The 26,156-nt window shown below is 33.5% G+C and overlaps 1 protein-coding gene across 1 annotated transcript; it reads right to left on the minus strand.

Annotated features, from left to right (window-relative positions):
* Positions 1 to 24,117: 24,117 nt before the first annotated feature.
* LOC144854379 (uncharacterized) lies at positions 24,118 to 24,798 on the minus strand. The gene is made up of 3 exons (XM_078712326.1): positions 24,656 to 24,798; positions 24,320 to 24,475; positions 24,118 to 24,188 (listed from the first exon to the last, which is right to left on the minus strand). Exons 1-3 carry the CDS (start codon positions 24,796 to 24,798, stop codon positions 24,182 to 24,184), a joined length of 306 nt encoding a protein of 101 aa, XP_078568452.1. The 3' UTR covers positions 24,118 to 24,181.
* Positions 24,799 to 26,156: the final 1,358 nt, after the last annotated feature.

Consider the following 26,156-nt stretch of genomic DNA (forward strand, 5'->3'; position numbering starts at 1 on the left):
AATATTTTGCCAATCAGATGTTGTGACGTCATCATATGGCCAGTTGAATTCAAAAAGTCATATTTTCATCTCTTGCGTAAAAGTTCATTGCATTTAAACGAGAGCGCATCTTACTTTTACGTGCTCAAAATTCTTCAAATTTGTATTAATGTAATTATTTAGATAATTATCTTCAAAAATTGTTATCTTTATATGTCAATTTGATGACGTCATCTTGTTAATAATTGCATTTAAAAGATGGGTCTCGTAATTTCGTCTATGCTGCACTGCATATAACATACAATGTATTCTGTAAATACTGTAATATGCTGTATGTAACAAAATAGGTACAATTCAGCACTGTAAACATATTTAATTCATGTCATAGGATGGCATAATAATTGTCGGCGTTCATATATTTTAAACGTATGTGCATGTTGCGTTTGCGCGGATAACCCGAACTCGTCAAAGTGACGAGTTCAAATCTAGTTTTTCTGTATTATTCTTCTTTCCTTCCTTCCTTTTTGTGAGTCGTGTTCCTCTAAAATGTGTAAACATAACATTTCATAACTTTGACAACATATGGGCATTTACGTGAAGTTGTGCACCTCCTATTTTTGAATGACGTCATAGTTGCGCAACGTGACTTATGCGCAATTTTATGAATTTCAATGATTGATCATAGATTAAAAACCAAAAGTCATTTAGTATTGACACTTTGACAAAATTTAAGTCATATCAGGGGCAAACTTTCTACGGATTAAAAATGGCATGTTTGACAAGAAGTTACGCGCGCACGCGCATTTAAAATTTCAAAATGCGCAAAATTAATTTCTAATCAACTTTTTACGCGTTTCTTGTCATTTTGAGCATGTCAAAAATTCCCACGGGCGCGCAATTTTTTATGCGCGCGGTGCGCACATAGCGTTAAAAACATATTTTTTTCTCTTGAATTATATTTTTCAAGCCTTTCCCAGTGATTTTGAAAACAATTTAGACCTTTTCCAGTTTAAATAACGCCATACGAACACGTTAGACAATTCGTGCGCGTTTTTTATGAAAAAGCTTAAAAAATCGTCAAAATTATGTCTTTTTTTAAACAGTCATAGTTTCTAAAGTAAACCGTTAACCGTTTATTTTTATTACAAAATCTAGAAGTTGATGAGTTGTAGATATCGGATCATGCATCAATAAGGCTAAAAAAACATTGTGACGTCATCGTATGGCCACACGAATGTAAAATATAGGATTTTTGTCTCTTTCGTTATTGCTCATCACATTCAATGGAGCGCATCGCGCTTATCTGTATTCCTTTTTCTCCTACATTTATATATTGTGTAGGTCAATCAACTTTCTTTAGCATGAGATAAAAATATTTTAATTTTTATGACGTCATCATGCCTAAAAATTTTAATTACGTGGGTCATTAATTTCATCTTTACAGTAAATTTTAATCTGTAATAGCTCGTAAGAATAAAATGTGATAATCACGATTAAAACGTTTTCTGGAAGCTATTGGATTGTAGATACGAATTCATGTAAACATTTTGCCAATCGGATGTTGTGACGTCATCATATGGCCAGTTGAATAAAAAAAGTCGTATTTTCATATTTTGCGTAATAGTTCATCACATTTAAAAGGGTGCGCATCTATATTTTACGTATTCAAATTTCTTCTACACGTTAATATGTTGTTCCTGAGATAATTTCCTTCTGAAATTGCTATCTAAGTGTTTCATTTTGATACCGTCGCCATGTTAAAAATTGGAATAAATGGCGGGTCCCGTAATTTCACCTATTCTACACTGTATGTAATATGTATACAGCTTATACTGTTTGCATGTATATACTATATGACACAAAATTCAGCACTAACAGCATGTCATATTCTTCAGTTCTTGTCATTGTGCCATAATCTTTATCTGTGTGCAATATTCCACCAACGTATGACGTGCACGTGGCGTTTGTCGTGGTGCGGATAACTAACTCGTCAAAGTGACGAGTTTCATGTCTAGTTCTTCTTTCCTTCCTTCCTTTTTGTGAGTCGTGTTTCTCTAAAATGTGTAAACATAACATTTCATAACTTTGACAACATATGGGCATTTATGTGAAGTTGTGCACCTCTTATTTTTGAATGACGTCATAGTTGCGCAACGTGACTTACGCGCAATTTTATGAATTTCAATGATTGATCATAGATTAAAAACCAAAAGTCATTTAGTATTGACACTTTGACAAAATTTAAGTCATATCAGGGGCAAACTTTCTACGGATTTAAAATGGCATGTTTCACAAGAAGTTACGCGTGCACGCGCATTTAAAATTTCAAAATGCGCAAAATTAATTTCTAATCAACTTTTTACGCGTTTCTTGTCATTTTGAGCATGTCAAAAATTCCCACGGGCGCGCAATTTTTTACGCGCGCGGTGCGCACGTAGCGTTAAAAACATATTTTTTTCTCTTGAATTATATTTTTCAAGCCTTTCCTAGTAATTTTGAAAACAATTTAGACCTTTTTCAGTTTAAATAACGCCATACGAACACGTTGAATTAGACAATTTGTGCGCGTTTTTTATGAAAAAGCTTAAAAAATCGTCAAAATTATGTCTTTTTTTAAACAGTCATAGTTTCTAAAGTAAACCGTTAACCGTTTATTTTTATTACAAAATCTAGAAGTTGATGAGTTGTAGATATCGGATCATGCATCAATAAGGCTAAAAAAACATTGTGACGTCATCGTATGGCCACACGAATGTAAAATATAGGATTTTTGTCTCTTTCGTTATTGCTCATCACATTCAATGGAGCGCATCACGCTTATCTGTATTCCTTTTTCTCCTACATTTATATATTGTGTAGGTCAATCAACTTTCTTTAGCATGAGATAAAAATATTTTAATTTTTATGACGTCATCATGCCTAAAAATTTTAATTACGTGGGTCATTAATTTCATCTTTACAGTAAATTTTAATCTGTAATAGCTCGTAAGAATAAAATGTGATAATCACGATTAAAACGTTTTCTGGAAGCTATTGGATTGTAGATACGAATTCATGTAAACATTTTGCCAATCGGATGTTGTGACGTCATCATATGGCCAGTTGAATAAAAAAAGTTGTATTTTCATATTTTGCGTAATAGTTCATCACATTTAAAAGGGTGCGCATCTATATTTTACGTATTCAAATTTCTTCTACACGTTAATATGTTGTTCCTGAGATAATTTCCTTCTGAAATTGCTATCTAAGTGTTTCATTTTGATACCGTCGCCATGTTAAAAATTGGAATAAATGGCGGGTCCCGTAATTTCACCTATTCTACACTGTATGTAATATGTATACAGCTTATACTGTTTGCATGTATATACTATATGACACAAAATTGACAGAATTCAGCACTAACAGCATATCATATTCTTCAGTTCTTGTCATAATGCCATAAACTTTATCTGTGTGCAATATTCCAACGTATGACGTGCACGTGGCGTTTGTCGTGGTGCGGATAACTAACTCGTCAAAGTGACGAGTTTCATGTCTAGTTCTTCTTTCCTTCCTTCCTTCCTTTTTGTGAGTCGTGTTCCTCTAAAATGTGTAAACATAACATTTCATAACTTTGACAACATATGGGCATTTACGTGAAGTTGTGCACCTCCTATTTTTGAATGACGTCATAGTTGCGCAACGTGACTTACGCGCAATTTTATGAATTTCAATGATTGATCATAGATTAAAAACCAAAAGTCATTTAGTATTGACACTTTGACAAAATTTAAGTCATATCAGGGGCAAACTTTCTACGGATTAAAAATGGCATGTTTCACAAGAAGTTACGCGCGCACGCGCATTTAAAATTTCAAAATGCGCAAAATTAATTTCTAATCAACTTTTTACGCGTTTCTTGTCATTTTGAGCATGTCAAAAATTCCCACGGGCGCGCATTTTTTTACGCGCGCGGTGCGCACGTAGCGTTAAAAACATATTTTTTTCTCTTGAATTATATTTTTCAAGCCTTTCCTAGTAATTTTGAAAACAATTTAGACCTTTTCCAGTTTAAATAACGCCATACGAACACGTTGAATTAGACAATTCGTGCGCGTTTTTTATGAAAAAGCTTAAAAAATCGTCAAAATTATGTCTTTTTTTAAACAGTCATAGTTTCTAAAGTAAACCGTTAACCGTTTATTTTTATTACAAAATCTAGAAGTTGATGAGTTGTAGATATCGGATCATGCATCAATAAGGCTAAAAAAACATTGTGACGTCATCGTATGGCCACACGAATGTAAAATATAGGATTTTTGTCTCTTTCGTTATTGCTCATCACATTCAATGGAGCGCATCACGCTTATCTGTATTCCTTTTTCTCCTACATTTATATATTGTGTAGGTCAATCAACTTTCTTTAGCATGAGATAAAAATATTTTAATTTTTATGACGTCATCATGCCAAAAAATTTTAATTACGTGGGTCATTAATTTCATCTTTACAGTAAATTTTAATCTGTAATAGCTCGTAAGAATAAAATGTGATAATCACGATCAAAACGTTTTCTGGAAGCTATTGGATTGTAGATACGAATTCATGTAAACATTTTGCCAATCGGATGTTGTGACGTCATCATATGGCCAGTTGAATAAAAAAAGTCGTATTTTCATATTTTGCGTAATAGTTCATCACATTTAAAAGGGTGCGCATCTATATTTTACGTATTCAAATTTCTTCTACACGTTAATATGTTGTTCCTGATATAATTTCCTTCTGAAATTGCTATCTAAGTGTTTCATTTTGATACCGTCGCCATGTTAAAAATTGGAATAAATGGCGGGTCCCGTAATTTCACCTATTCTACACTGTATGTAATATGTATACAGCTTATACTGTTTGCATGTATATACTATATGCCACAAAATTGACAGAATTCAGCACTAACAGCATATCATATTCTTCAGTTCTTGTCATAATGCCATAATCTTTATCTGTGTGCAATATTCCAACGTATGACGTGCACGTGGCGTTTGTCGTGGTGCGGATAACTAACTCGTCAAAGTGACGAGTTTCATGTCTAGTTTGTGCATTTCGTTTATATTTTCATGCTTTCTTTTGTTTATATGCGATTTCTTCTTTAATTGTGCAATTTCTTCTTTAATTGTGTGATTCCTTCTTTAATTGTGTGATCCTTCTTTAAGTGTGTGAATATGATTTATATAGTGTGCGTGACAGTTGTGGGCCACCGTATATAGAGCCATAGTAACTAGTTTTGTCAAAAAAGTGTCGACAAATGTCAACAATTCCACTTTTTAAAATTCAAAAATTATGCTATAATATTGCCATTTATGCACATATATTGTGTTAAAATCATCTTATAGAGCCATAGTAACTAGTTTTAAAAAAAAATGAAAGTGTCGAAAAATGTCAAAATTTTCAACTTTTTTAAATTAAATAATTGTAAAAAATCATGTGAATTTTTTTGAAAAATGACCAAAATTTCCACTTTTTTAAATTCAATAATTATGCTATAATATTGCCATTTATGCACATATATTGTGCTAACATCATCTTATAGAACCATAGTAACTAGTTATGTCAACAAATAAAAGCCTTGAAATTTGCGGGGGACCATAGGATTTTTTTTCAATTTTTTACCTTCTAAAATTAAATAATTATGCTATAATATTGCCATTTATGCACATATATTGTGTTAACATCATCTTATAGAGCCATCGTAACTAGTTATGTCAAAAAAAAACAGGGTCGAAATTTGGCCATTTTTCGAAAATTTTCCTGCGGGGGACCATAGGAATTTTTTCGAAAAATTACCAAAAATTCTACTTTTTAAAATTCAGAAAATATTCTATAATATTGCCATTTATGCTTATAGAGCCATCGTAACTAGTTATGTCAAAAAATAAAAGGGTCAAAATTAGGCCATTTTTTGAAAATTTCCCTGCGGGGGACTACAGGAATTGTTTCGAAAAATTACCAAAAATTCCACTTTTTGAAATTCAGAAAATATGCTATAATATTGCCATTTTTGTTTATAGAGCCATCGTAACTAGATATGTCAAAAAATAAAAGGGTCGAAATTTGGCAATTTTTTAAAAAAAATTCCCTGCGGGGGACCATAAGAATTTTTTTCGAAAAATTCTATATTTAGGCTATAATATTGCCATTTATGCACATATGTTGTGTTAATTTAACATCATCTTATAGGGCCATAGTTACGCCACTAGTTATGTCAAAAAATAAAAGGGTCAAAATTTGGCCATTTTTCGGAAATTTCCCTGCGGGGGACTACAGTTACTGTTTCGAAAAATGACCAAAAATTCCACTTTTTAAAATTCAGAAAATATGCTATAATATTGCCATTTATGCTTATAGAGCCATCGTAACTAGTTATGTCAAAAAATAAAAGGGTCGAAATATGGCAATTTTTTGAAAAAATCCCTGCGGGGGACCATACAAATTTTTTCGAAAAATTACCACAATTTCCACTTTTTAAAATTCTATATTTAGGCTATAATATTGCCATTTATGCACATATATTGTGTTAACATCATCTTATAGGGCCATAGTAACTAGTTATGTCAAAAAATGAAAGGGTCGAAGTTTTGGCCATTTCTCGGAAATTTCCCTGCGGGGGACCACAGGAATTGTTTCGAAAAATGACCAAAAATTCCACTTTGTAAAAGTAAAAAATTATGCTATAATATTGCCATTTATGCACATATAATTGTGTTAACATCATCTTATAGAGACATCGTAACTAGTTATGTCAAAAAAAAAAGTGTCGAAAATAGCCATTTTTCGAAAATTTCTCTGCGGAGGACCATAGGAATTTTCTCGAAAAATGACAAAAATTTCCACTTTTTTAAATTCAATAATTATGCTGTAATATTGCCATTTATGCACATATATTGTGTTAACATCATCTTATAGAGCCATAGTAACTAGTTATGTCAGAAAATAAAAGGGTGAAAATTTGGCAATTTCTCGGAAATTTTCCTGCGGGGGACCATAGGAATTTTTTTCGAAAAATTGCCAAAATTTCCAATTTTTAAAATTATATAATTAGGCTATAATATTGCCATTTATGCACATATATTGTGTTAACATCATCTTATAGAGCCATAGTAACTAGTTATGTCAAATAATAAAAGGGTCGAAATTTGGCCATTTTTCGGAATTTTCCCTGCGGGGGACCACAGGAATTGTTTCGAAAAATGACCAAAAATTCCACTTTTTAAAAGTCAAAAATGATGCTGTAATATTGCCATTTATGCACATATATTGGGTTAACATCATCTTATAGAGACATCGTAACTAGTTATGTCAAAAAATAAAAGGGTCGAAATTTGGCCATTTTTCGAAAATTTCCCTGCGGGGGGACCATAGGAATTTTTTCGAAAAATGAACAAAGTTTCCACTTTTTTAAATTCTATAATTATGCTATAATATTGCCATTTATGCACATATATCGTGTTAACATCATCTTATAGAGCCATAGTAACTAGTTATGTCAAAAATAAAAGGGTTAAAATTTGGTCATTTGTCGGAAATTTCCCTGCGGGGGACCATAGGATTTTTTTGGAAAAATTGTCAAAATTTCCAATTTTTAAAATTCTATAATTAGGCTATAATATTGCCATTGATGCACATATATTGTGTTAACATCATCTTATAGAGCCATAGTAACTAGTTATGTCAAAAAATAAAAGGGTCAAAATTTGGCCATTTTTCGGAAATTTCCCTGCGGGGGACCACAGGAATTGTTTCGAAAAATAACCACAAATTCCACTTTTTTAAATTCAAAAATTATGCTATAATATTGCCATTTATGCACATATATTGTGTTAACATCATCTTATAGAGCCATAGTAACTAGTTTTGTCAAAAACTAAAAGTGTCAAAAAATGGCAAGATTTTCCACTTTTTAAAATTAAATAATTATGCTATAATATTGCCATTTATGCACATAAATTGTGTTAACATCATTTAATACAGCTATCGTCTTTTTTTCGAAAATTTTTCTGCGGGGACCATAGGAATTTTTTCGAAAAATGGCCAAAATTTCCAATTTTTAAAATTCTGCTAGCACTCTTCTTCCTTAGATTCATTCGCATAGTCTGACATTTTAACTTAAGGTACCTTCTCTGTGGGTGCTCAAATGAAAACTGTCAATGGATGTCAAAGGTTGAAAAAGCAATGCGTTGCTCAATTTCTAAACAATGACCCTGTTGTACACACATTTGACTGGATATTTGTTTAATTAATGTACAGTATGTATATGCATGTATGAACATGCTCGCCTGCATCTTAAATTGAGAGGATCTGTGTGTGTAGCATCCAATAAGAATTTAGTGAAGTTCGAGAAGCTGGGAAGAGCAACCCTGTGTTGATCTGGGCCTCCGTGGATAAATTGAACTTATTATACCTATTCATGGTAACAGTAACGTTTGTTGCTCTTAGAGTGGATACGGTAGTCTACAATTGAAGATGCTTTTAAAATTGGGGTAGGGGGAAGTATTAATAGAAGGTAGTGGGTTAAATAGAGGGAGACCTGCATTGAAAATTTGAAATGGACTGTATAGTCTTCAAAAAGAAGTTGCTCTTAGATTGGATACACTAGTCTACAATTGATGGTGATTTTAGAATTATAATGCAGTATTAAATAGAAGATGGATGGTTAATTAGAGAGAAAAACTGCATTGACAATTTGAAAATGACTTATAATTAATTAAAAAATCACCAACCTTGGAATCCAGATGTTCTGCAATATCCATTGTAAAATCTTCAATTAGATTAAACTGAACATCAAATTTCTCAACAACTTTTAGTGTTGATCTGCGATTGATATGTGGAAAACACCCTCAATGACAGAAAACTCTGTTGAGTTGATACCTTCTAGCGTGGATGAGTTGGAATAAACAATGCTGAATTTAAAGAAGTAACCACTTCCTGACAGATTAATGGCAAGATCAGTGAAGTTGGCCCAGCCATGGATTATATCTACAGTGTTGTTGCTGACGAGCTCTGCATCAGATACTCCTGGGCATTTTCCATGGATGTAAAAATCATTGAATAATTCCTTTTTTTTCGTAGAATATTTGTATCAAACCTATGGTGTATTACCACAGCTTGATAGCCTATATTGGAGTTTAGAAAGAATTGTGTTAAATCTACACTGGTATCCAATATAGAGATGCAAGGTTGAATCTCAAATAGCATCAGCCGTTGTAAACGTATACTCATTGTGCTTGAGAATTGATAGATGATTTCTACTCCTGGGTCACTAGATGCCTCTTCTTCAGCTTGCTTCTCAGAATACCTGTGAACCAATTAGTTATGTTGTTTTGTAATGATATAGGCATTATGGTTATGTTCGTTACAAGCCACACATGAGAATACAATTTAAGACTTTGGACAAGACGATACAAGCCAGTTCTTTACAACAGTAACTCTACAGAAAACTCTACTTCAACTCATTACTTCTTAAATGTGACTTACGTTTTATTGCCTGTACTTGGACCTCCTGTTGTATTTGTTGCTCTCACACCCCTTGTTGGGTCTTCGGCTGGGGGAGAAGGATCGGTCATTGCTAATAACCTCAACTTCAAGACTCTCGTACAAAGTACCGGTTTGTGCTGCATTAACAATTTCTGCTTGAAGGTTAACTAACTCATCATGTTCTAGGGTTGAATTGCCTGTAAGGAAGAAATGTTAATTATTGTTTAGATATTAAAAGAATAGGCAATGAAATAAAATTCAACTCATTTCTAAACATATAAAACTGAAAAAAGAAGAAATCTGGATAGATTATGTGATACTTTAATATGGTTAAAGAAAGCTATTTACTTACTGTATTATATATACCAAACTGGCAAGATTGTTAACAAGATCTTCTTCATAGAAGTCATCAACATCAACAGAAGCCACACCAACGTCAACCATTATAACCGGTGTAGTGATGATGTCAATTGGGTCACTACCACGTATAAGTATCCAAAGAGTCTGCCAATCGCGATCAAAATAGTTCTCGCCATAAATGCTGGAGTCATGAACTGATCGTCTGGTCTATTTGGATCTTCTGGAACCCATATGAACATATCTCCATCCAGCTGCCTGTTATTTGGCATGACATAGTGACCTTGATGGTACACATCTAAGCGTTGAGGATTGGCATACCAGATGCCGACAACTATTTTCTGATCTGGAGCTGTGTTCAGGAAATGAAGTCATAACGTTTGAGGATTCGTTGAACTCTCATAAACATCTCATAAGTCTCTCCAATTGCAACGATAGACATAAATGTGCTGATGCGCTCTTGACATGTGTACCCATGACACCAGCCGTGATCTTGTGGTCCATTGATCAAATCAACATAACCGTTAGACACAATGACGATTGGTGAAGACGTCGTAATTCTTGTGTCAGGATCAAGACTTTCAATAATCAACATAGCGTAATCGTAGTCATAGCATTCAAAAGCCTGCCAAGATTCATGCCATATGCAGTCTTCTGTACCAATGATACCTTAATGAAAAGAGCAGATTAGATAAAAGATTTTACTACCATTGATGTCTGTAACCATCATGTTTGAAATTCTATAATCCTATAATTCTAAGTCCACGTCTCGGATCTCTGTCCCACTCGTATGCAGAATCAGGAATAACATAACCAGGCCGTGATCCTACTAGAATTCCACCATCTTCGTCTCTGATCATTGCATTCTTAAATGCATCACAATCCATCTCCACGCACTCAGAAGGATTAAAGACCCCTTCCCTTCAATTTGTGACGTTTTGTAAAAATAATACATATATATTACTTTAAAAACATTAAACAAGGTCATTCCTTGTCTTAAATGTACGTTTTATGGTAAATTATGATAAAAAGTGAGAAACAATGCACTACCTATGTAGCTCGCGGCGAATGACCTCTCGTGGGCAGTCTTTAGGTCTAGCCTAGCTAGGCTGAGTTTTGTAGGCCTAGCCGGTAAACATCGGTAACGTACGAATATCGTATGCTAGTTATATACCTAGCCTGACGTTGTATAGTTGCTGCATTAATTGTCTTTCTATATTTGCCAGACTCCGTTGATACAAAATGGGGAAAACCTGGTACTTTCGGTGAAAATTTATGAGTCTTCCATTTGTTTTGGCCTCACGATCAATCAAAAAGTGGGTGAATTACAGAAGAAAAACAAAAATATCAATCCGCACGCAATGCATTTTGGGATTTATAGCGGGCCGCTAAAATTACTAGAATCAACTTATTTTTCACATTTTTAACCATTTAAAGACAAAAAAGTTACCATATAATATTTATTTTTACATTAATTGTAGTTTGTGACCTTAAATTAGATCTAAAAAACGTAGGGAAGGGGGTCTTTTTAACTTTACTGTAGTGTTAAGATTAAATGAAAAGTATTGTAGGTACAGAAAGTGTACTAGGTTGATGAAAATAATGCAATTAGCAAGTAAAGATACACAATGATTTACAATAACGTAACTTGGATAAATGCAAGCGGTCCGTAGATATATAGGATAAATACTATTAGTACTTACCCTAAATTAGGTATATGTATGTAAACCCTGTTCTTGTCTCTGACTGCTACCTTCTTTGTACCTATAAGCATTCAGCTTCATGTGTAAACAGTATGAGTATGCGTTTCCTGCAATAGAACTCAAACAATGGCAGTTGTTGGTTTGTCGAAGTAAGGACTAGGTTTGTCCAAGTAAGGACCAGATTATGTCATGCTTTTACATACCTTGCAATCTTGTGCTTCCAGCAATAGCTGGGTAATTATGTATACCATGAAATTGAAAAAATTGAGCACCATTACATGAAATTTGCCCACACGAATCCAGCATTTCCATTCTCTGGACGAGGTGCACGCTGTTTTGCACTTTGACCTGCATTCTCCGGTTGATTCTGAAATATTTACATGAAAATGTTAATGGAAAAATGTAATATTTTAATCAGAATTTATAAATTACGTAACTGATTACACAATGGAATGGCATTATCAGTACACGTTAAGAAAAAGGAGGTAGAAGAGTAAGAAAGTCCTTTGACAAATTTCCTTTCGAGTGAAAGTCAAGTATGCATATACTGTATAATAAATATACATTGATTTTATTTGACAGAATGCAAAATAGAGTTCCCCAAAATGAAAATATAATAAAAATTGAAATACAGAAAAAAAAAAAACATCTTTTAAAATGAATAATAAAAATGTTCATATTTATTGAAACTGTTTATATCTTTTTTTTTTTTTTTTTTGGTTTCCCACTTTTATTTCATCGTCATTAACATTGTTTCATTCATTATGATTTTTACATATATACATAATTCGGTTTGTAACATGCTATTTAATGTTAAATCTTACTGAACCTACCTGTAACTCATCGCAATCAAAGAACAGGCTTGTACCAATTATAAACGTCCATTCTCACACATACTTATCAACAGCTTCATGACTAAGAGAAGATGGCTCAATGACAAATGGCATCACCCCGATGTTGTTGTCAGCAAGAACAAGATCAGTCATTTGGAAAAAGACTCCATAATCCCAATTCTTCCAGATGAAGAAATTGGCAATCTGACCATCCCTCGTCATGAACACCGTGCAAAGAAGTATGGCCTTCGTTGTTGCTCCATTGACTTTCAACGTCACAATCTCCCCACTGACATGGTACAGCACCATCTCAGAGCCTACCACAGTGTTGTCTTGTAGGATGACATCTCTGGAGCTCTCAATTTCAATACCTGCTGGCCACGATATATCCTCAGCATTGTAGCGGTCTTGATATGTACCAGGAAAGACAGAACAGCAGATTAATCTAAAATGTAAGTTACTATATAAGGGAAAGAGAAGTATTTTGGCATTGCTTACCTGCTCCAACTGTGTGGTGAATTACATTATCCTGAATTGTTAGTCCTGAAGTACAAAACATCCCGATAGCAGGACTGAAGCCATTATGAAATGTATACAACCGCTGGACCTTCTACAGTAACTTCTCCAATATCCAAGAAAGCAACCTAAGGGAACATTATACTTACCTGTTGATTAAGTTAATTAACAATTGGGATGAAATATTTTACAGTACTTTGTACTTAATTTATTATTAACATTAAAACATATTTTAGTGTAAATTAAAAATAATTTTATTTTATAGTTGTTTATTTATAATTTAATTTAGCATTTACTTAAACTATAGGCTTAATATAATTAAGTTAAGTTATCTTGCCCAGTGGGCTAGTCACAACAAAAACAAAAATCAAGCCCTGCTGAAATGGAAGCCTTATAATTCTTTTTTGCACTTTTTTTTATAAAAAGAAGAATTATCTGCAATTGCGCCATTGGCTGCAACAGTATTTTTAATTAATGATTTATGATTTTTTTCAAATAACTACTGCATATATCACAATATATCACTTTTTAACAATTAGCCAGTAAATCATGGTCTGGTGTTAACATTCTGAATTTTCCACTGATGCAGTGATGCCTGAATTTCACTACACTGCATAAAATATTAGTAAGCCTATTATAAGATTACCTTTTCCTTCAAATAGAATACAGTAAATGTCCATCTGGGTCTTGTCTTCTAATATGTGATGCTTCAAAACACATATCCAGTCGTCTTCTGTTGGTCATTTTGAGATTTTTTTCTTCTGAAGAAACAATAACAATTCTACTAATTTTTTAATTAATTATTAATTATTAGGTCGTACAGACAGTGACCAACAACTTTATGTCTTGTCTGAAGAATCACCCAAGAACACAGACAAGTCAGCACAGATCTCGAATTATAAAATATTGCTTATTGAATCGATCAAAAGATGTGTACGGCGTAACAGTTAGCGTTATTTAAATATTCCTTGTTTTTAACTATATAAATATTGACTTTTTGGAACTGAAGTTGATTTATAAAAAGCATATAGGCCTATTTACATCGTATTTGTTACATATAACCCTGAATAGTCTTTGGTTTGGTGTTTAATATAGGACATGCGAATAGATTGTACTGTATTTATTAGGTATTGGTATAAAATAGGCTAGGCCAATACTAGGATGATAGGTCCCAGCATGTAGGCTAGCCTGCTGGGCCTAAAAAAAATAAACCTTAAACCAAAATTACATTTCCTAGTTTTTAGAATGAAAGCTGTCAACAGAAAACCTAATTGAATATAGGGTCTTCGGCCTAGGCTAGCTTGATACTAGACTAACGATATAGCCTTTATAGTAATAATACTAGCCTAGCTAGGCCTTAGGCCTAGGCCTAACCCATTCCCATAAAAGAAAGAAGAAGAAAACAGATCTGTCATATAGGCCTAGCTAGCCTAACTAGGCCTAGAGCTATAATAGACTATAGGCCTAGTAGGCCTAGAGCTAATACTAGGCCTAGGCCTATTATTATGATAGGCCTAGGCCTAGGCCTATTCTATTGTTGCAACCACTTTACCTTAAAAAAAACAATTTGTATCCAAAGCTAATTTGATACGAAGACATCCTTCCACATGCCAATAAAAAAACTACTAGCTAGGGGCCTAGGCCTAGCTAAGTATAAAAAGTGTATTGCTATACAATACAATACAACGGATAGGCCAGCTAGGCCTAGGCCTAGGCTAGGCCGAAATCAAACTTCCCCGCAGGAGGTTCGTGCAGGCCCACACTTTTTGAGACTCGTCAACTTATTGTTTAAGAATGCAGATATTTTTTGCCCCGTCGATATAAAATATTTTCCGGTAGAAGTAATTATTAGTTTATTACTAATTCTTATGTTAAGGTAGTATAAGTATAGGATTTGGTAAATCATTTAATACAAATAAATATAAGTAGAACCACCAGAACTATTTCCGCTATACAGCCCTATTTAAAAATGGCCTGGTCTAAATTAACATTCTACCTACTAGGGAACGTAGGTTGGCCGAGGCACTCTGCTTGACTTTCTAGGCCCCCCACACTACAAGTCCTAGGCCTACCCGTTAGGCCAATTTCTCTCGCGTTGTGGTAATAAGGATACGCAGCTAAAGTGAATTTCCTCCGCTACACTGAACCACGAGCTAAGCCTACATATTTACCGATACTCGTCAATTTATTTTTTTATGGCATCAATGCTACACATTTTGCCCATTGATAATACATTTTCTCGTACTAAAAAGTACTTATTAATTTAATTCATTATGTCTATACTTTATTTATTTAGATATTTAGTTTCCGTTTCTTGTTGAATAAACTGCAAATAAATAAAGCTATTGTATTTCTAAAGGTTCCTTTAGCAAAATGGAATCATCTTTCCTATAGTATAATTATAAGAATACAAAAATATTTAGGATCTCGCTATTTATCTGGGCGATGTAGTCTGTGGGGTTAAAGAATACTCGAGCGGAAGAATACAACACATAATAACCATATCTATTACCAGTAAAACAGCGTCCTCTCTTATTATTTCGCGTAGGTTTCAAATAATAACGGGGAAAAAAAGTTAAGTAATATTTAATAGCATAAGTGTGTTCCACTCATAAAAGAGTATTTAATTCCAAAATTGTAACACAGTATATCGAAAAGTTAGATTTTTATTAGTGATAGAAATTTAGTATTATTTGGATAAAATAAAACTGTAAAAACATCATTCAAAAACCATCGTGGAAAAATACTTAACCAACTTCAATTTTGTTCAAATTTGGTACAATAATTCTATATGTATTTATTTATCTTTAGTATAAAAATTGGGTAATTTACTAGAATTTTAGATGATTTGGACATTTTTTATTTTTCAAAATATGATGCCTATGGTTCTACTATACATTTACAACATTTTTTTTTACTAAAAGTGCGCCTAAGTTATTTTTAAAAAAAAACTTGATACTAGTATTTTTCTTTTACATTATAACATTTGTGTAGTAAATTTTTCTTCTCATAAGCTATTATAGTGTAGGCCTACATTTATATTATAGTAGAACCGTTTAATTGGGGACAGCTCTTTTTACTATTTCGCCTTAACGTCTGTTTTTTTAACATTCGCCATTTACATTGCAAATTATAAATGGTATTATTATTTTTTAGTGGATTTAGAATAGCTAGAACATGTGTGATAGTAGTTTTGACTACACTATATCAGGGAAGAGTGAGATTAAAGCAGTCGTGAATTAAAATTTCAATAAAATTTGTCAACAAATATAATTTTACTGTTTCGCCTTAACGTCTGTTTTTTTAACATTCGCCATTCAGGCCTAGGCCTACATCGCATTATAAATGGTATTATAATTTATACTGGATTTGGAATAGCTAGAACAGTGTGTAGTTTAAACTATACTATATCAGGGGAATGAACGTGAATTAAAATGTCCATAACATTTGTCAACAAATATAATTTTGCGATTTCGCCTTAACGTCTGTTTTTTTTTACATTCGCCATTTGCATTATAAATGGTATTATTTTTATAATGGATTTGGAATAGCTAGACATGTGTGTAGATCTTTTCCAGATGGATTTCTTTCAAACTAAATGAGGGGATCTGCTAGGTTCCAGCCCGGAGAAATAGTTTTTCTTACAAGATTTGAATAATCAACAATATCAACATTCAACAGTGTGGCGTGTTGACCGCAATGAATAACAATACCATCTTCCCCACTACACCTGCACCAACTCATTTGCATAATAACGCACGGCATACCAACTGATCAATATTTGTATAGGAGTAGCAATCAATGGGTTGGTTGGATGGCTGCTGTTGTTCATCATGTAATTCATTGTATCAGTTGTTTTGATTTCTCATGATCAATTATTCACTTAATTCATTTCATTTATTCATGATCAAACACAGTAAAATGTAGTACATGGTTTGGAATAATGTTCGTTTGTTCAAAGTTAATAATTCACACAGAAATTGTGAAATTATTTATTACAATAATGCATATGTATTTAAATAAATAGAGAGAATACACTAGCCAGGCTAGGCATCGGCATCTTTACACATTTCTATTTATTTGTTCCTAATTTTCTGACATAACTTAGGTGTTCTTAAAATTGAGGGCGCCAAACATAAAATTTACGAGATCGGAAAGAGGCGGGAAGCCAAAAAAAATGATGGTGTGCTCCCTTGCCTCTAGCACGGTAAGGCTCTCTCACAGCCTTGTGGGTACCACACATCAGATGCTTTGATGTTATTGCCTCATAATGTGTGGTGGAAAGGGGGACGTTTAAGTCTGTGAACCCCAAACACAGAAGCTCGCATAGCTTTAACTCTTTTCCACCGACCGGCATGGGGTTTGAACCCACGATAATCGTGTTCCACGACGCTCTACCAACTGAGCTATCCGGCCCTCTGGTTAATAGCAAGGTTAAAACTAGATTCGTTTCCTCAAAAGTACGTCATGAATATGCAAATTTATGACGTAACGATTAGAATGACGTAATATGAAGCGCGTATAAGACTATACTATTGTCACCTTTTATTACTCGTGTACATTGTGGCATAACGGGTAGTGCTCTAGTAACTATCGTTTGGATTGTATTCTCTCAGCTCTACTGGCTGGGGTTCTTATCTCTACGGATTTCTTTTTTTTTTTAAATAAATATAAAATGCTTTTCTTTTATTTTGAAAGAGAGATATTTAGAGAGTCAGGTTAATTTAGAATAATATAATGTAAAAGATTAACAACATCAAAATTCAACAGTGTGGCGCGTTGACCGCCGCGAATGACTAACAATTGAATGTCAGAAAAAAAGGAATTATAGTTCTCTTCGTTACGTGTTTAGAAAAGAATTTATATCTCATCGTTGGTGGTATGTCGGCGTTGTTATGCAAATGGATTTGTACAGGTGTAGTGGGAAAGATGGTATTCCAACCGTTTAAAACCAAAATATCGGCTAAATATATTCTTTTTTGCGTTTCAACATAATTATATGTTAATGATTCCAATTACGATACAAACTTTTTTTTTATTTTGTAGGTAAATTGGCAGATATAACCCTTTTTGTCTTTCCCCTTAACGTTTTCATACCACAATCGCTGTGCTAAGGGGAATTTATTATTACCCTTAAGGCCATTTTACACTAAAAAGAGGGAAGTAAAATCAACCGATTGACCCCTATCTAAGTTTATTTTCTGTCAATCCTTAAGGCTACAATTTATATAAAACAAAATAATTAAATGGTTAAATTCTGTTTCACCAAATTTATAAATAATTCTAGGTCCTAGATGCATGTCTTTTAATTTGTTGTCGGTGTCTTCTATTCTAGGCCTAGAAGGCCTAGCCTAGGTCTAAGTGATGCGGCCTTTGCCGCCTGGCTGGGCGTGAGGTGAGTTGGTACCAATTTTAAAAACTAGTTGCATAGGCCTAGTCAGCTAAGCTAAAAGGTTAGGCCTAGCCTATTATAGTCGCCGCATATAGTACTGTATATCGCTATTAATTAGGGCCAAAATTAAATAACTAGCCTAGGGGCCTAGCTAGGCCTATTTAGCTTATCTTTCTTAGGCTAGGCCCTAGCCTAAGCCTAGCTAAGTAGGCCTAGAATAGGCCGGGGAACAGACGATCGGGACCACGGACGATCGGGCCCAAGACGATCGGGCCCAGAAAAGGTGGTCCCGATCGTCTTCAGCGTTGGGCCCGATCGTCATACCAGTTGGGCCCGATCGTCCAGTGTTTTCAGAACCACGTTGGGCCCGATCGTCTTACCAGTTGGTCCCGATCGTCTTAGCGTTGGGCCCGATAGTCGTTTGTGTTATATAAAATAATGTGCCACATTTCATCATTTTTAATTCCTAGTGCTAGTGTCAACGTGCTTTTCTTGCGTAATTAATAATAATAATAATTTAATAATAGTCTGTTCTTATATAGCGCATATAAGCAGGCTCTCAATGCGCTTTACATCAAAAATAAAAGGTTAATTAGGCTAGATTTTTTTCTGATTTTATCATAATTTTCCCCTAATTAACACTACTGGTACTGGTTTTAAGAATTTCTTACCAATACTCTCGATTTATGAATAAATGTGATTGATTTTGATTGTTATTATTATGTTGTTAGTATTCGCGTATTTATTTTTTTTAATTTTCCGAGAATGTTTTGGGCCCGATCGTCTCTGGGCCCGATCGTCTTTCACCCTTGATGGGCCCGATCGTCTCACGATTTGGGCCCGATCGTCTGGGCCCGATCGTCCGTGGTCCCGATCGTCTGATAACCGAATAGGCCTAGTAGATATTCGCCCAGGATTCGCGTATGGGTGTTAAACGGATGATCGGGCCCACTTTTGTATGCGCACCAAACAAAAGGAGGCCTCCAAATAGCCATAAATAAACACAGAACTAAATGGCCATTAAACTAGTTTAGTATCTAGTCAAGTATCAGCCGCGCAATGTTTTTATGAATATAGTAAATATTAATTAATTATTAAACAGCCGATAAATACTAATCAATGTGTCTTAATACAAAACAAATTTTACTAATCTAACATCTAGTTTTAATGATTAATTATAATAATTAATCGTATATTTCTTTTCTTATTTCTGCATATCATTATTATACATGATACCCCAAACAACAAGGCTCATCTCATAAACACAATATTTCTTGTTTTTTTAATTGTACTTCTTCATTTCTTATGCACTTGGAGTTTATAACTTGATACAGAAACCATAATCCTGTTATCGATAAAATGAATATTAATTATTAATATTGGTAATGGTAACTAATAATAAATAAACTAATTTCCAACATTTAAAAAACCACAATTTGCAGAATAAAACCAAAACGGAAACAAAACAACTTTATTTATAAAAATCACACATACTTATTGGCACATGTAAAATAAAAAAAATAAAAAAATGTACTGGCATAACTGACGGCCGCAATAACTGGTGGCTGAAATGATCCCAAAAGAGTTATGTTGTCTGGTACTCGTTGTGTTAACATTAATAATGTCTTTTTCCTTTTCATATAGGCCTAGTGTCTGATGTGTTGATGGAGTAAATGTTCTTGGGCAGCTGGTTGCAGTTTTTCTCATTTTCTATTTTTATATTGTTCTTAGTTGATGTCATATTCTAAATATGTAATTTGTATTGTCATGACGTTGAAAATATTTAAATAACAATTGTCCATGTGGTTTTTAACATCTTTAGATTCATCAGAGATTCATCTGATGTTCAAATCCAGTAAAAGTATTGGATTATTTTATTGATGATTTGTTCTACTGTACAATCATGTAAGAATTAGAAATCTGGCTACTCGCTCAAAGCTGCTACAGTAATGTACTGTGTTAGGAATACTATTAATTGAATCTAACATACACTGGATAGTTCCTAATTTCAGTCTGTTACAGTATTAAATTTAAGAATTTTATTAGGGAACATACTACACTAATTGTGCTTCATATTTTCATATTCATACCGGTAATTTTTTAAAAAACATTTGACGTTTTTAACATGTATGAAATCTATCTCCAGCAGGATCAATTACAGGACAATTGTTCTTGTCTTATATGTGATGATTTTTATGTATAAATAAATGATCATAATGTAAAGAAAAATAAATTAGAAACATTGACATTCTAGCTGAAATACTTTGAAATATTTAATCACTGAATAACTTAATAAATTACACTTTAATATTGTAAACATTTCCAAATTGATCAGCTTGTATTATACCATGTACCGTCAATTCTAATAGTAACCCACACTCTAATAGTAACCCCCCTTCTAGTAGTAACCCAACTTATAAGTCAATCTATAGTAATAACCCACTACTACTACTAGTAACCCATGGGGGAGGTTATTATTAGAGTCACAAAAACTATTGAAAAAATGACATTAAGACTGGTCGTTTATTATGCAGCAATATTTTGAAAATAAGGAGATAATGCATGTTGATCTCGGGAGGACTGAGTGTTTTTGAGTTTATAAAATAAAGTTCAAACAAATTTATTTATTCGTACTGTTTTATTATTTTTCTATGATTTGCTGACCGGAAAAGTTGGGGTGGGTTACTATTTTCAGGTGCCTTACTATTTACAGGTGCCTAATTTAAGATTAGTAATAATAACCCACTACTCCAATAGTAATCCCCCTCCCCCCCCCCCCCCCACTTCTAATAGTAACCCACCCTAAAAAACAATCAAAAAATAATAACCCAGGGTTACAATTAGAAGATTTACGGAATCAATTAGTTTAAACTAATTAATACATGCTATAGACTATTGTAGCCCAAATATCAAATTACACTTTTAATATTGCAAACATTTCCAAATTGATCAACTTGTAGTATATAACCATGTATCAATTAGTTTAAACTAATTAATCCATGCTATAATCTATAGACTATTGTAGCCCAAATATCAAATTACACTATTATTTATAATAATAACAGCAACCGGGAATCCACAAAATGTTAGGATTCAGCCAAGTAGCCTTTTTTGCAATTCAAATCTCATTACACGGAATCTCTTCGATGTTATAGAACACACTTCTCGTAGGCGTGTTGAATATGCGTGTAATAGCGTGTTGTATAAACGCGCCCTTAGGTGCAACAGCCTGACAAATTGATATGGTAACACTATTAAAAACAAGTATATCAATCAGAACGTTAACATACGTTATGTTATATCTATTTTCAAACCTTTTAAAATCAAAAACTCATCAGCATCATTTTTTCATTCTTAACTTTCATCCTTATAATTATCCAATTTTGAATTGAGAATCCAGGATTTGATGTCAACAATTTCGCTACCTCTTTCTTGCCTGCAAAATGAGAAAAACAAAAATGCAATTATTCTATCATCTCTTACAGATGTATTTGTCCTAAATTTGTCCTATTTTGATGTCACATAACAGCTATCCACTTGGAATCGAGAAATTGAATATTTGCGACCAACAACCGGCCCATATTTTATAACTACTGTAGTACTGTACTTGTTCAAAAATAACACTATATTGATCTCTTTCCCTTTAATGTTCAACAATATTCCAATTAAAATGCTTAAATACAGAAGTATAGGCCTACAGGTACATATGACAACCTCAGACATCCATCCTATATTAGACTGTGTTCCAGCCCGTAAATTTTGGCACATATGGCGTTTTATACGTATAATATAATACTCAGATTTACGCACTGGGGAAATATGTGAAGAAATCGATTTGCATGCCCGCAAACATCCGATAAGAATGACGTAGGTTATCATACCATATGTGCCAAATTATTTATCTTTACTATTTACGGGCTGGAACCCAGTCTAATCATATATATGCACTGCTCTTTAACCAATTGAATGCTCTTTGGCATGTGAAGAACGAACCTTTTTAAATATAAACTTACCTGTGAGATCGTCATGGTTGTATAGGTCATCTCCTATAGTAGTAAACAAAAACAATTTATAACATTAATATTTTATACATTTTCGTTCTTGATACATTGTACATTTGTGTTTTCAAATGTTTTGCTGCTAATATTGTAGTAGACTTACCTGATGTTGTGGCAATTTCTAGTTGTCCATAACTATCAGCATCATCTGCTGATAAACAACAATAAAATGTTAAGAATGTAATGTTTACGAAAATCTAATTTGTGTCTGATAAGTGCCATTTCCGGCATCTACAGTTGCACAACTCTTAAACATTTCTTATGACACAGGGACAGATTGGAATGGAAAATGGGACATGGATTAATTAATTTTAACACTAAAAAAGAACTTCATAGAAAGAGTCAATCTTAATTTCACCTCACCTCAGCACCAGCTGGTATAGATTTTTATTAGTAATGTTTTATAAGCTTACCTGTGATGTTTTCTTCTTCTTTAAAAGTTTCATCTGCTGATCAATAATAAAAGAAAAGTTAACAATTTAATATATTCCTAATATCTATCTGTACATTAAGTACTTTGATTGCACTGATTGCATTGAAGAACTTAAGATCTACCATAAAATTTTTTTCCATGTTTAAAACAACAAATATATGGTCTTGATTTTATGGCACTCTGGAATTGTCTCTTCTATTAGCAAAAGAAGTATTCTCATTTTACATACTTTGTTTATAAACTATATTAAAGCTTACCTGTAAAAGTATTCATTTCTACTTCTAGGCTTCTGGGTTATCTCCTATAGAAAAACACAATAAAATAAGTTTTTCTTATTCTTCTTACCTGTACAAGTGTTGCCACTTGTTAATTTGACAAAATTTGCTGATTTTTCAATTACCTACTGGCAGAACAGGTAAGTAAAAGATATGTACTGTGTGGGTAATAAGCTGTACGGACTATATAAAGGGCAGGAAATATTTTGAGATAATCTAGGTTTTGGCGAGATTCTGGTTTTTAAGGTGTTTATGCTTTGTGAGAGTGAAGTTTGCATTGTACCAGCAACAATGCCTATTTTTTTTTTTAAAAGATGTGCCGTGTTTAAATCGTTTTCACCCGCAACTACAGCAATTGCATTATAATTCTTCAAGGTTGATATGTCCTTGGCTATTGGCTTGTCTTTAATTTGAGGCGATTTATACAGCCGATGAAATCAAATTTGAAAGTAGTCTGTAATTGGATTTTTATGGGAGTGTCGACTTGTAGGTACTTTTGGCTAGTCTTCAACATAAGTTGCTCTTAGAGTGGATACAATAGTCTACAATTTAAGATGCTTTTAAAATTGGGGTAGGGGAAGTATTAATAGAAGGTAGTGGGTTAAATAGAGGGAGACCTGCATTGAATATTTGAAATGGACTGTAGTCTTCAAAAAGAAGTTGCTCTTAGATTGGATACATCACTAGTCTACAATTGATGGTGATTTTTGAATTATAATGCAGTATTAAATAGAAGATGGATGGTTAATTAGAGAGAGAACTGCATTGACAATTTGAAAATGACTTATAATTAATTAAAAAATCACCAACCTTGGAATCCAGATGTTCTGCAATATCCGTTGTAAAATCTTCAATTAGATTAAACTGAACATTAAATTTCTCCAAAACTTTTACTGTTGATCTGCGATTGATATGTGGAAAACACCCTCAATGACAGAAAACTCTGTTGAGTTGATACCTTCTAGCGTGGATGAGTTGGAATAAACAATGCTGAATTCAAAGAAGTAACCACTTCCCGACAGATTGGCCCAGCCATGGATTATATCTACAGTGTTGTTGTTGACGAGCTCTGCATCAGATACTCCTGGGCATTTTCCATGGATGTGAAGAATGTCCCAGATTTTGCACAATTACAGCCTGAAAAAATCAAAAAATCATTGAATAATTCCTTTTTTTCGTAGAATATTTGTATCAAACCTATGGTGTATTACCAAAGCTTGATAGCCTACAGTATATTGGAGTTTAGAAAGAATTGTGTTAAAACCTACACTGGTATCCAATATAGAGATGCAAGGCTGAACCTCAAATGGATGGTTCTCCATAGCATCAGCCTTAAACGTATACTCATTGTGCTTTGGAATTGATAGATGATTTCTACTCCTTGGTCACTAGATGCCTCTTCTTCAGCTTGCTTCTCAGAATACCTGTGAACCAATTAGTTATGTTGGTTTGTAATGATATAGGCATTATGGTTATGTTTGTTGCACGCCACACATGAGAATACAATTTAAGACTTTGGACAAGACGATACAAGCCAGTTCTATACTACAGTAACTCTACAGAAAACTCTACTTCAACTCATTACTTCTTAAAATGTGACTTACGTTTCATTGCCTGTACTTGGACCTCCTGTTGTATTTGTTGCTCTCACACCCCTTGTTGGGTCTTCAGCTGGGGGAGAAGGATCGGTCATTGCTAATAACCTCAACTTCAAGACTCTCGTACAAAGTACCGGTTTGTGCTGCATTAACAATTTCTGCTTGAAGGTTAACTAACTCATCATGTTCAAGGGTTGAATTGCCTGTAAGGAAAAAATATTAATTATTGTTTACATATTAAAAGAATAGGTAATTAAATAAAATTCAACTCATTTCTAAACATATGAAACTGAAAAAAGAAGAAATCTGGATAGATTATGTGATACTTTAATATGGTTAAAGAAAGCTATTTACTTATTATATATACCAAACTGGCAAGATTGTTAACAAGATCTTCTTCATAGAAAACATCAACAGGAGCCACACCAAAGTCAACCATTATAACCGGTGTAGTGATGATGTCAATTGGGTCACTACCACGTATAAGTATCCAAAGAGTCTGCCAATCGCGATCAAAATAGTTCTCGCCATAAATGCTGGAGTCAGGAGTTGGCATGAACTGATCGTTTGGATCTTCTGGAACCCATATTTCTCTTTCTATTAATGGCAATGATGTCGAAAGAGTTGACAATTTTAAATATCTTGGACTTACATTTGATTCACTTATGTCATGGAAACAGCATGTTGAACAAGTAGCTTCTAGAGTATCACAACGTATCGGTATTATTCGTAGATTAAGATATTATATTCCAAATTTTGCTTTAAGACTACAGTCTAATGCAATAGTATTACCTTGTTTTGATTACTGTAGTAATGTTTGGTCAAATTGTAACTTAGAACTTGTTAATCGTCTTCAAGTACTTCAAAATAGAGTAGCTAGAATCATTCTTTATGCTGATATGTACACCCCTATAACAGAATTGATGTCCTCACTAAAATGGAAGAGTGTCCATGACAGATGGGAAAATGATTTATTAATTATGCTATTTAAATGCCTACAGGGTTTAGCACCATCTTATTTAACAAATCTATTCAAATTTATGGACACTTTTCACACAAAAAATACAAGAAGTCAATCAACAAAAACTCTAAATGTTCCAGCATGGAACAATATTTATGGAAAGAGAATGTTTAACTATAGAGCATCAACCTTATGGAATAATCTTCCTGTACATATCCGTAAAAATTTTCGGTGAATGGACTGGTCTTGTTTCAAGAGTGCAACTTTAATAGGAGGAAAGATTTAGGGAAGAATCACAGTTTACAAAAGCTAAAATTCAACATTAAAGCAGACAACCAACCTTTATGTGGACATTTTTCATCATAAGGAATTTTAAGTCCACGTCTCGGATCTCTATCCCACTCGTATGGAGAATCAGGAATAACATAACCAGGCCGTGATCCTCCTAGAATTCCACCATCTTCATCTCTGATCATTGCTTTCTTAAATGCATCACAATCCATCTCCACGCAATCAGAAAGATTAACTTTACTGTTAAGATTAAAT

Source organism: Antedon bifida, chromosome 10, assembly GCF_963402885.1.
Source record: "Antedon bifida chromosome 10, ecAntBifi1.1, whole genome shotgun sequence".
Classification (NCBI taxonomy): Eukaryota; Metazoa; Echinodermata; class Crinoidea; order Comatulida; family Antedonidae; genus Antedon; species Antedon bifida.